The 12,580-nt window shown below is 57.5% G+C and overlaps 1 protein-coding gene across 16 annotated transcripts in view; it reads left to right on the forward strand.

The window, feature by feature from the left end:
- Positions 1 to 791: 791 nt before the first annotated feature.
- PHLDB1 (pleckstrin homology like domain family B member 1) overlaps positions 792 to 12,580 on the forward strand; it is a 44,280-nt gene continuing 32,491 nt past the window's right edge. For 9 of the 16 annotated variants that reach the window (XR_010378924.1, XM_064482105.1, XM_064482108.1 and 6 more), the window contains exons 1-4: positions 912 to 1,048; positions 6,468 to 6,548; positions 7,211 to 7,334; positions 8,242 to 8,412. Coding sequence is in view for 15 of the 16 variants with exons in the window: in XM_064482105.1 (XP_064338175.1) it covers positions 992 to 1,048; positions 6,468 to 6,548; positions 7,211 to 7,334; positions 8,242 to 8,412 (433 nt within the window). In the remaining variant the exon portion in view is untranslated. The other 7 variants (XM_064482113.1, XM_064482116.1, XM_064482119.1 and 4 more) reach the window with 3 other exon arrangements.

A 12,580-nucleotide genomic window follows, 5' to 3' on the forward strand; every position in this document is an offset into this window, starting at 1 on the left:
CTAGGCTTTTCTTAGATTTTTAGTCCCCTTCCTTCTTCCTTATTAACCCCTCACTCCTACAGAGACCCAAACTGCTGTAGGATGGTGTGCTGGACTGTATATCTATAGTTTGCCTCCCAGTTGTAAACTCTCAAGTTGTGGGGGTGGAGCCACAGTGTACAGGGGCAAGATGATCATTGCATTCGGCTTTACAGTTTGCACAGCACTTTAACATGCTTGCTTACACCTTTCCTTAGAAAAATCTGTGATCCCCTGTGTGCAGGGTTATCAACCCCATTTACGGTTCTTCACGATGGAGGGGCTTGGAATAGGATGAGGAGAAGGGGTGACAGAGGGCAGACCTGGATACCCTTAGCAGTCGTCTGAAGATGTTGAGAGTATGTTTTAGGGCTGCGACTATGAGGTTTACTGGAAGATGATGGAGGAGTCAGGCAACTAAAGTGAAAACAGCGGGGGTCGGGGGGAGAAAAACTGTCAAAAACACCCTCTCAGAAGAACCTTAAAGCCTAGGGACGGAGGGTGGTCTAGCAGAGTCCGAAGGGGGGTGGGGGTGAGTGGGGATAGGGGTGTGTACGGGGTGGTGGTGGTGGTAGTGGAGAGCCCAGCTGCAGAGATGAACAAAGCGGGCGCTGTGCAGGCGGGGGAGGTGCTGCTATGGGAAAGGGTGGGTGGGGGGACCTCGGGCTCCCGTCCCACAAGGGCGTCTTCTCAGGCTGGCCAGGCAGAAGGGACGGGGGACGGGGGCGGGGACTCGCAGGGGGTGGGGTGGAGAGGCGGGACCCGCTTGTTCTCCTCCTACTCAGCGGGCTCCCAGGGAAAAGCAAGAGTGTCCTGAGCCTGAGGCCGCGGCGACAGAGCCAGGCGAAGGAACCTGTGTCCCCCTCTCCCCGCGAGGTAAGAACGCTCTCTCCCACTACGCCTGCGGGTCTCGCTCGCTGCGCGGCTGGGACTGGATAAGAGGAAGTCCCAGGGGCCTGGCGAGAGCCCCCGAATGAGCCCCGGGCTGGAGAGCCTGGAAGAAACTCATAAGGGAGGAGAGGTGCCCCAGGTGAGTGCGTTGTGGCGCAAGGGGCTTTGGGCGGAGTGGGCTCCGCAGCTTTCCTGCGAGCTGCTTGCTGCTCTTGCCCTCCCGAGACGCTGCCCGCGCCGCCGCCAGAGGGGGCCCTCGCGCTCTCTCCCGGGACGAACGTGGATCCTTTCCTCTTCAAGACTCTCTTTGCGGGCACCCAGATGGCCGGGGGACACTCGCAGGATCTCGTCCTCTTGCTCCCACACCTCTCCTCTCCCGCCGACAGCAGTACTGAGAGCCCTGCATCAGGAGGGGGATCCCCTGGGGTATCTCCCCTCCGGTGCCGGGCCTGGCCGCCTTAATGGACGGAAAGGGATGCAGAGTCGGGCTCAGAGGCAATGGTATCCAGGAGGGTGTGTTCAGGAGATGGGTGCCACATCTGGGGCCTCCCAGGTCCTCTTCCGAGGCCCCGAGTCTTTAGGGGTCCGGGACGCCGGAGGGGGGACCCTGGGGCAGTGAGTCCCCGGCTCTTGCCAAGCCCGCGTGGTCGGGATACGAATCCTTTGCGGAGTTCCCCGGGGCCCCGGCTGAGCCAGGTCATCGGGCTCCTCCAGGATGGGGAAGCGCGGGCGGGCGGGAGCGGCGTGGGGGCTGGGAGGGCCCGAGGGGCAAGGGGTTGCCCAGGCGCCCGCGGACGCTTCCGCCCAGGCGGGCGCGAGCGGAGGCTGGGCCCGGAGACCGCTCAGCTCGGCGGGGGACCCAGGGAGCCGGGGCGGGGCTGCATTCTGGGCCCGTTAGCTCAGCCGTCCCGGAGGCTTCTTGAGGCTGACTCATCCGACGGGTCACACACAAACAGCCTCCCCCCACGTCAGACATCCCACGCGCAGACACGCACGGCGCGCCACCCTGTATCACCCACGCACCCTTCCCAACGCACAGACCGCGCGGACTCCCCAGTCTCTCTCCACCGTGACACGTGTGGAACTCGGACATCTAGACTTGCATACACTTCACACACACGCCAAGCACCCGCAGCACTCGCAGGAACCCCACCTCACACCGGCGGACCCCCGCGCTCACGCCCCTCCCCGCGCACACGCACCCCGCTGACACACGCAGCTCACACCCATCACACAACAGTCCTCACACATGCGGCCCCTCTCATACGCACCCCCTTCACACACGCATCTTCCTTACACACACACAAATGCTACACTCGCAGCCCTCCGCTCACGCCCGTAGCCCCCCTCCCGCATCCGCCCGCGAGGAGCCGCTGGTGTCTGGGGGCCGCCCCTTTCCCCCGCCGCGCAAACAAGCGGCCCCTTCTCCCCGCCGGGCCAAAGAAAGGCCGCTTGTCCGGCGTCAGCGGCGGGCGGGGCGTCCCGGCAGGAGGCCCAACACTGTGGCCTTGTCCCACCTGGCGGCCCCGGGGAGGGCAGCGAGGGGCAGCAGGGAGCCCTCCGTGCGGAAAACCCCACTCGGCCCGGCAGCCTCAGGGAGCTGCCCTTTTCCAGTATCCCAGCTCCACCCCAAACACGAATAAAATCACACCCCTAAACTACACTCGCGCCTGGTCCTGGCCGCCTCCTCCAGCCCCGACTGCCTGTCTGTAGTCTCTCCTCACTCCTGGGTCCCCTGGCTTGCCCTCTGGCCCCCTCTTTTCCTCCAGGGCCTGGGCTCCCGCTCCCCCGTCTCCCCCTCCACGGCCCTGGGTACCTACCTTCTACTGCTCCCCCGGCCCGTCACCCCGTTTCCTTGAGGGCCCCTCTGTCCTCAGTCTCCCCTATCTCCTTCTTCGCCTCCCCAATCCCTCTACATTTGTCCCTGTCTCCCTCCACCTCTGCCCCGGACTCTATCCTGTTTCCCACCTTCTTCCCCTCCTCCTCATCCTCTGCCCTCAGTCTTCCCTCCCCAGCTCTCCTTTTCCCTCCTGCCTCAGTCTCCCTTTTTTATTTTTCCCTCCAAACCCCTTCGTCTCCCCTCCCGCCCTGTCCCTCCGCGGATACCCTCGTCTTCCTCCTCCTGGAAGTTCTCTCCGCCCCGGGACTTTCCCCACGCCCCAGCCCCCGCCCGGCCCTGGCGCCCCGCCCGCTGGGCTTCCAGCCTCAGTTTCCTTCCCTTCCCGACTCCTTCCTCTGCCGGCAGCCCTTCTTCGAGGGCGGATGTGCGCCAGGCCAGAGAAGGCGGCGGCGGGCCGAGAGGAATCCAGCTGGGCCCCGCAGGCCTCCGGCCACAGCCATGCGACGCCCGGGGCGAGGCCTGGACTGGTGGCCCGGGCCACAGGTGAGGCCGGAGCGGAGCACCCGAACAGTGGCGCCACGGGGGCCGCTCTCGCCCCGGGTCTGGCCTCGGACCTTTCGTCTGCGGCCCGATTTGGAGCCTGGACTTCCTCCAGTGCTGTCGGTTCCAGACCTTTCCTGCCACTCCCCGGGCCTCTCATCATCCTCATTCGGGTGCCGAGACACCGGAGCGGTGACTCTGGGCGCCCCACGCGGCACAGTGAGCTGGGGACAGGGTGGGGCTGCTGATTCCCAGTGGCCTGGATGCCCGGGAGCTCCCGCTAGGCCAGCAGGCCGGAGGGGCCGGAGCAGAGACACCTGCCGGAGCCCCGGCCTCGCCTCACAAGAGTCCCTCCCTGTGGCACGTCCCCTCCAGACAGCCAGGCCTCCGCCACCCTGGGCCCAAGGAGGCGCGTGGGCATCTCTGCCCGCGGTGCGGGAGGGCTAACGACAAGCCAAGCTTGACGGCGGCGCTTCCCCCTGTCCCTCCTTCCCGAGAGCCGGACTTGCACCGCAGGAGCCTTTTTTTGGCAGCGGGGCGGGGCGGGGCGGGGCGGGGTTTCCAAGAACGGCCGCGGAGGCCGGGCGGGGCGAGCGGGGTGGGTAATTACAGCCCCGGGTAGTGGGCAGCCCTGGGGGACCGAAGCGGGTCGGCCTGTGGGGGGGCGCCCCGGCGCAGCCCGCCTGGTCGCCCAGGCCGGGGGTGGGGTCGGAGGACAGGGCCCGCCCCAGTGGCTGCTCTCCAGGCCGCGGCGCAGCCCTCGGGTCAGAGCACCAGCAGAGTGCTGGGATGTGTGGGTCTGGTGTATCTTTCCACTTCACCTGGATTAGGTTTCGGAGCTGGGGCCACAGCCTCGCGCCTCCCAATCTCTACATCTTTTCTTATCTTCTCGGTCTCTCCCTACATTTCTTATCGCTCCCTCTGCTCTCACCTCCTTATTCCCTTCCCTCCTCTCCTCTAATCACTTTTGTTCCCCATCAACTTTATTCCTCTACAATCTTAATCTCCACTTGAAATCCTTGGTGTTAATAAATGAGCACGCCCCCTGCTGCCTCACAGGGTGATAGTGACAAGTTGGACAGATAAACTGAAGCCTAGAAAGGTGAAGTGACTTGTTCAAGGTCACAAATTTCATACTAATAACTGGCATGTGCTTTGAACTTCACAGAGTGTCATTTGATATAATACCTGAGTTCCCAAACAATCGTCTTTTTTTTTAAGGATTTTTTTGGGGGGAGAGTAGGTAGTTAGGATTATTTATTTTTTAAAATGGAGGTACTGGGGATTGAACCTAGGACCTCATGCATGCTAAGCAAGCACACTATCTCTAAGCTATATCCTCCCCCTCGTCTTTTTTTTTTTTTTTGACTAATAGTTTTATTGAGGTAAGATGATTCATACCATAAAATTCACTTACTTTAAATGTATATTCAGTGATTTACCATTTGCAGATCTGTGCAACCATCATCAAAAATAAATTTTAGAACATTTCTCTCACTCCCAAAAGAAATCTGCCCATTTGTGGTCACTCCCCATTCCACCCCAGCCCCAGGCAAGCAGTAATCCAGACAACTTTTCTTTTTTGTTTTAAATCATTATTCCAGTTTTATAGAGAATGATCTGACTCTCCGAGAAGTTACATAACGTGTCCAAGATCTCTCAGCTAATAAATACTAAAGTCAGGATTATAATGTAAGGCTCTTGTATCCCAGTCTAAAGCTCTTTCCACTAAATGATGATACCTTTCCTTTGCAATTATTTATTGTTTTGTTTTCTTACCCCTCTTTTATATAAACTCTCTATCCCCAACCCACTCTCTCTTGCCTCTCCTCCCTCAGAGGAGGCTGAGGGATTTCCCTGAGTCAGAGAAGCAGTACAAGTCCCTGACCCTGGAAATTCTTCCCCGACCAGATTTCCTGGGGATGTACCTCATACCAGGCCAGTTTAGGCCTGAGGGGAGGTTAACGGCCTCTGCCTTCCCTCTTCCCAGGCAGACTTGGGGTGGGCCCCAGGCCCTGTTCCAGCCTCTCTTCCGCCAGCTTGGGTGGAAATGGTGACGGAGATGATGTAGTCCAGGTCCGGAAGGGTGGGAGCTGGGAGGGTAAAATTAGTAACTCTATGGCTAAGGCGCTTGGGCCTCAATGCCAGGGTCAGACGCTCCTTGGAATGCTGGCTCCTGCCCCCACTTCCTCTCCAAGTTTCTTGGTAGATGGCTGGAAGAGAAAATGGAGAGGAACCCTGCCTTCCTGGGTCTCCCTCCCTACCTTCAGTCACACTCTTTGCAGTTTCCCCAGTTAACATTTCAGCAGCAAATGGGAAGTTTCTCATCTTAGCAAGTTGGCCAAGGATGGGCATGTAGGCCACATTAGTACACAGAGGTCCTTCCTCTTGGCTCTCAGGTACCAAAACTGTGAGCCGGGGAGAAAGGGATGCGTGAGAAAGTGTTCGAGTTCTGACTCTGGCATCTATTTTACCTCCGGTTCTAAGGACTCAGCATCCTACAGCACCAAATCAGGTTAAGAACCCCAGGAGTCCTCTATTTCCAGTGTCAGTCACCCCTGAGGGTTTTTTTTTTGCTGATTGTGTGGGGATAAGATTGCTTTCTGGGGAAAAGAGGGTACAGGAATTGAGACAGAGATGGCAAGAATAGTTTTTCCCGGTTGTCTCCTTGAAGAAAACACCCATCTGAGACCCCTGGGAAATGACACAAAGGGAGAGGAGGAGAGGGAAAGGCTGGGGAGGGAGCTCCTGCCCCCCCACCTGGGGCCCTCTGTCTGCTGGTGTCCCTGGAGGGGCTTCCTTGGACTCGCTTCTCCCACTAAGGTAGATTTCACCCACCCTGCTTATGGCCCCAGATGTCTGAGGGTCCTCATCTGCCAACGCCTGGGTCCTGGGTGTCAGGGACTAGAAAACACAGAAATACAGGTTGGGTCCTATAGAGCTTCCTTTGTGTGGCAAGGCCAGGACCAGCATGGTGTGGTATCCACGCCAAGGCTGAAGACGAGGCACTGCCCTCCCCCAGGAAGTTCCCAAGCTGCCCCCACGTCTCCCTCAGCGGGATGTGCTGTGCTGGGAACCATGGTGACTGGGCTGCCCCTGCCCTGAGAACCACAGAGCCCACTCCTTTCCCTTCTCTGCCTGGCCTCCCTGCCTTACCTGTGTTCTGCTGTGTCTGCAGGAGCTCCGGAGCCCCAGGACCATGGACACCCTCAACAGGAACCAGGGGGGCCCTGGATGCAAGACCCAAGCTGTGGTGCAGGTGAGTGGGGTGGAGCCATGGGGTAAGAGCACTGTTGGTGAGGGTGGGGCTCTGCCTCCCCGTGGTCCCACCCCAAGGATGGGAGCAGCAGCACCTCTCTCTCTCTCAGCTCTTCCCCAGGTCCCAAGCCTATTAACAGCTAAGTCTTTAGCTGAATTAGGTTAATTGGTTCACCCAGAAAATATCCTTTGAAAGTCAGGAAGCGGTTTACAGATTGACCCTGAGCTGTATCTCTCCCTGCAGTCCTGCCCTCTCTAGTAATTTGGTTTAACAGGGACAAGAAATGGCCAAGTGGATTGTCATGGACAGGTCTGCAGGGACGAGGCTTGATGGGTCCCCTCTGCAGTACCCCTCCTCTTACCCAGTCTCCCCACTCCCTGAATTTCTCCTTGTTTCGTTTCTGTCCTAGTAGACAAAAGGGGCAGTTAAACCAAGACTGGAGATAAATCCGGTGGGACGAGTTAGTGGCCTAGATTCAGATCTAATTACAATTTAGTGGAATAATGCCCTGTGTGAGATTTTGCGCTAAGCCATTAGACACCCTCGGAGCTCTTTGAAGAGGACAAGTGCTGGAGAGAGTGCTGGTGTGACTGGGACCAGGGTGGTAAGGTGCTGGCCTGGAGTCTCTAATGATGCGCATCCCCCACCTGCTCTACCTGCAGAAAGGACCCTTGGACCTGATTGAAACAGGCAAAGGGCTGAAAGTGCAAACGGACAAACCCCACCTGGTGAGCCTGGGCAGCGGGCGGCTCAGCACGGCCATCACCCTTCTGCCCCTGGAGGAAGGTGAGTCTGGGGGGTGTCCTGCCTGTCCCCAGTCCATCCTCATAGACATTCCTGCCCTGGAATCCAGGTGTGTGTTGGGGCCCTCCTGCCCTCTGCTGGCAGTGTTTGCCTCCCCCAAATGGGAGGCTGGCCGTGCCACCCCACCCCACCAGCTTGCTTCCCTTGTCTGTCTCTCCAGATTGCCTGTGCTCTTGGGTAGATGATCTGGCTCCATGACTGGGATTAAAGTTCAGTTTAGAAATAAGGAGAAGAGCACATAGCTCTTGGCAACCAGTGTGGTCAAGAAGAAAGGGGGCCCCATGCCAGGACAACACCTGGCTTGGGAGAAGGTCCCATGGAGATGGAGAGGTGGGAGTGGGGCGGACCTCCCAGGTCAGGCTCTGGCACAGCCCCCTTCACCTCGAAGCTTCTACCCTTCTCCCTCCACTGCACTTGTTGCCTGGGTGATACTACATTCCCCACATTCTCCAAATACCAGTCCCAGGGGCTCTGCCAGGGGGAGAGTCTGCACGGAAAAGAGGGGGAATGAGGGAGGGCAAGGGTTGCAGGTGGTAGGGAGAGATGGGGGAGAGAGGGAAAGCTAGAAGAAAAGAGGGGGAGAATGGTGAAGGAGAAAGAGGACTTGGGGGTGTTGGGGGGACTAAGGGATGGACTTCAGAGAAGTCCTACTCCATCTGTGGATCCTCAGTGCCCTCTGGGCCTTCCCATCTCTGGGCCAGAGTTTTCTCCACCTGAGAAGAACTTTTACCACTTACTATCTTATCTGGGCTCAAGGGTCCCAAAAGTGTGGCCAGTGATTCTCCCTGGACTGGGAGGTGGCACTTAATTTCCATTGTGGCCCTCCTCACCCCGTCTCTGCCTCCTCAGCCTGGACCATGCTCTGACTCAGTTTGCCTCCTGTCTTCAGGGAGGACGGTGATTGGCTCTGCAGCTAGGGACATCTCACTGCAGGGTCCAGGCCTGGCGCCAGAGCACTGCTACATCGAGAACCTACTGGGCACCCTCACCCTCTACCCCTGTGGCAATGCCTGCACAATTGATGGGCTCCTCGTCCGGCAGCCCACTCGGCTCACTCAGGGTAAGGTCTGATACACCCAAACGCAGGGAACCTCCATTTAAAAGCTTGTGCATGACAGGTGCAGGGGAAGCCGGCTGTGGTGGTTGCCATGGTAACTGCCTGAATAGCCAAGTTAGGGGTGGGGTGCTTAGGTGCATCTGGATCAGGTGCATTGGGAAACCCCTCCAGCATCCAGGCTTGTCTTCAGCCTACTTTTCTCTGGTCACCCCCCACCCTGCCTCCCACACCCACCCTGGGGAGAGAAAGAGTTCTGCTTCCTGCTCACAGAGGGAATGGGGAGCCGTGCAGTGGTCGTGGTTGCTAGTGGTTGTTAGGGGAGAGCAGCTGTTGCGGCAGTGAAGGGAACAAAAGCATGGGGACATGATGCCAAGAGGGAGCTGTTTGGAAAAGCTGTTAAGGTTGGGACAGTCAGGACAATGGGGATGGGACAGGGGCAAAATCTGAGGACATGCCACTCCTGTTAAAACATTGTCGATAGTAGCTTTTGGGTTGTGAATATGGTTACCATCCTATTTCCCAAAGCAACTGGCCATTCTGTTATGGAAGGGAGGGAGCTCTAAAAACTGGGCCTCTAGTTACTATGGTGACCAGGCAGGTAAAGGGTTGGCTCAGGTAGCACTCTGATAGACCAGGTGTGTTTGCCCTGGGCATCAACTTATATAACGAGTCGTCATATTAGGGCGATGGAGAAAGCAGATTTGGGTGGGGGGGTAGAGGTGGGGTAACGTAAGGATAGGAGCTTTGTGCTGAGCCTGGTTCTGAGTAGGAGGACTAATATCCTGGCATTGTTTTCTGGGGACTCTTGCATCTTACAGGCTGGAAGCGCCTTTGCAGTGGAAATCACTCCACTGTTTCCCTCTCTCCTTCTATTCACACCCCTTGGGGTCTCTCCCTTCAGAGCTGGCCCAGGAGACCCAACCTTCCTGCCCTTGGGAGTGTGGGGGGGTCAACTGACTTCAGGGAGGCAGGTCCGCCCGGCAGCAGCAGCAGCAGCGGTTGGGCCTTGTCTCTGCCAGGGCTTATCTGACTCCAGGTAAGAGGAGGAACCCCTATAAACTGAGGCTTTGGCTGTGATGCCGTCTGGTCCCTGACAGTCGTCTTCAAACTCAAAGAAAGAATCTTCCCCAAGATTTGGGTGTGTGGAGGTGAGACAGTAGAGCAACAAGAAGAGGCGGGGCAGATTTCAAAGATGGCGGGAGAAAGAGCCCAGCCCTTATTCCCCCATCCCCAAGCCTCTCACTGTCATGGGAAGAATGTTCTTCCTCTGTGTCGTGAACAGGGCGGATGGAGGAGCTGATGTTCTGCAGGTAGACCTCTCTTGCCGAGTCTTCCCAGTGTAGCATTTGAGGGCCTGGGCCAAGATGGAATTCTTAGGCATTTCCTGTGGCCCAAGTGACCCCCAAGTCTTCCCCAGCCAAAAGCCCACCCTGCCAAGTATGTACCCTCCCACTCGCTCCTGACCCTAAACCCCCTTCCCTTTGCCTCCCTCCTACCCCATAGCCTTCTTGTCTTGGCTTGCCTGTCTCAGAAGCTTGGCAGCCTGGGGAGGGGTAGGCAGAGGCACAAAGGAACGGGTGTTCTTCTCCCCAGCACTCCCCCTCCCCTGGGCTCCAGGAGCTGAGGGTTTCCTTGTCTCCTCTCTGGAGCAAGGCACCAAGCCCGGCCCTGCCTGGCCCCACTCCGGACATTCTTGGGAGTGCGTTTCCCTGGAAACTGGGTGGCTCGGGGGTGCATGTGCTATCTCTGTGTGTCTGTGTAACTGGAGTGTGTTTATGTATCTCCGGATGTGTTTGTGACTCTGGGCTTCTGTATCGCTGTGTTTGTGTCTTTCCTTGTGTTTATGGATCAGAGTGTTCGTGAGTCAGGGTGGTGGGATGGGGGCAGGGGTGAACTCAGGACTGATGGTACTGAAGTGTCCATATGTGAGCTCCTGTGTGTGTGAGAACTCATTGGCCACATGCCTATCTGTGGGCACATATCAAGAGGGCCATTTTCCCTGTCTTGGTCCCCCATTCTGGCCTTGTAGAGGGGACGTTCCTCACTTCTCTTGGAAAAACAGAGGGCTACCCTAGAAATAACAAGGAGCCCTCTCCAGCTGGCCAGGCCTTGGATGCATCATTCTGGGCGCTGTGCCCAACCATAGGCAACTTGGAGAGGCACACGTCATAACGAGCAGAGTGGCAGTGACAGGCTCTTCCAGCAGGAATACGCCTGGGTCGGGGTGGGGAGAAGCAGGCAGAAAATAGATGCCAACATTTATCTAAAGCTGTGGACATGGACACAGGAGCTTGAAGGGAGGGAGCCAGGAAGAGACTGCTTCCACTCCACCTCTGGTATCTTGGCACATCCCACACTGCCATGTCCCTACAGAGCAAGAGGTGGAGCTGGGAATAGGACCAAGGAAATGAGGAGGAATCTCAACCTGGGTCTAGGCTGTCCCGCCCTGGGACCACAGCGCCAGATCACATGAAAGATCCGGGAGGGAACTGAGTAGGGGAGGACCCAGAAAACCATGCTGCTCAGGGCCCAGGCTGTCTAGACAGAAGGTCCCCATCCTCTCCCAGCATTCACTGCCAGCCTTTGTCCTGGGTCTCCTTCACTCCCCAAGCCCCCCGTTGGTGGGTAGGGGCTTACATGAGGGCCAGCGAGAGGCTCCCTGGAATGGGTTGGGGGGCCAGGATTCCTGGGTTATCCAGCTGCCTTTCTCTGGGATCCAGGACACTGAGCCTCTTCCTCTTCCACCCAGCTGTCAGTTATTCTTTCTGTAAAATGGGAATGAAGCGTCTAACTCCCCTCTAAGACTGATAAACATCTTGAGTAATAAAGTTCAAAGGAAGTAGAGAAAAAGCAAAGGCTTCTAGCTCCCACTTCTTTGTGCCTGCCTCCTGCCCTGTTTCTCCCTGGCGGGCATCTTCTGTGTCTGTCTGGGTCTGTCCAGCTGGCCGTCACAGTTTCCAGTTTCCAGACCGATGAATCACATTTCCTGAGGAGATTTTTTTTTTAAACCTCCCCCCTATTTTGCATTTGACCCTATATGGTTTTCCTTTTTCCTTCAGAAGGGGAATAATATGTGTGTGCACACGTGAGCATGTGAGCGTATGTGTAGTATGGCAGTATGGGTAGGTGTTCAGCGAGGGTGGAAAAATCGTTTGACTCTTTCTCTAAGGAGGTTAACTTCTGATTTCAGAGTCTCTCCAGGGACTGAATGAAAGGCTGTCTGTGCCTGAGTGAGTGTGTAACCAAGAAGGGGGCTGGTGCCTGTGGGGTTGTGTGTTTGAGAATAAATGTGTATGAGAGACAGGGAGTGTGTAACTGGGGTGTCGATATGACTCAGAGTATGCACGGCCAAGGGGTGTCTGTGTGACTGAGCAGGTGTTGGTGTGTATCTGAGAGAAAGTGTGTGGGGCTGTGTGAACTCTGAGCATACGGAGTATGGCTGAGGGAGCACAGGGTATCCCTTAAGGTTCTGGTGTCTGGAGGCCCAGTCCCTGGAATGAGGAGAACTTTCTGGGGCCCCGACTGGGTGGTGGGTACTTGCCTGGCCCAGAGCCCCACTCCCCCCACCACCGCGCCCCACTCCACCCCAAGCCCTGGGGGTTCCAGAGTTGGGTGGCCCTGTGTCTCCCAGCTGGGGAGGGTACCTCCTTGGGCTGGAGAGCTCTTTGCTGGGGCTAGCACAGCTGGTGGTTGTGGTTGGCAGGAGGTAGTGTTGGCTTCTGGAGCCCCAGGGAAGTGGGCCAGCTTGGGAGAGGCAGTGTCTTGGTCCAGTGTGGGTGATGGGGTGAGGTGAGCTGCTGGGAGTGTAGGGGTGGGGGGCGGGAGAGGAAGAGGTGTTTAGGGTGGAGACAGGGGTGGGCTCAGGGTGCTCACATTCGCAGAGCCCTGCCTTGGTTTGAACTTCCACTTGTCAAGGTCGCAGCCTGAGGGCCAGAGCTGGACCTAGTGACCCAGCTGGATTCCGGGGAGTTCCACTCTCTTCTCTAACATTTGGAGCCATGGCTTGTCAGAGCTTAACCTCCGCTGTCATTGACATCAGCCTCACTCTGTTGATGAGGAATCCAAGGCCAGAGGGTGTGACTGGCCCCAAACGACCAGCCAGTCAGGGGCTGGGCTGGCCCCATCCTAGACTTCTGGTGACTTCTTACCACAGAGGGCTCTCAGTGAGACC

The sequence above is a fragment of the Camelus dromedarius genome, chromosome 34, assembly GCF_036321535.1.
Source record: "Camelus dromedarius isolate mCamDro1 chromosome 34, mCamDro1.pat, whole genome shotgun sequence".
Taxonomy (NCBI): Eukaryota; Metazoa; Chordata; class Mammalia; order Artiodactyla; family Camelidae; genus Camelus; species Camelus dromedarius.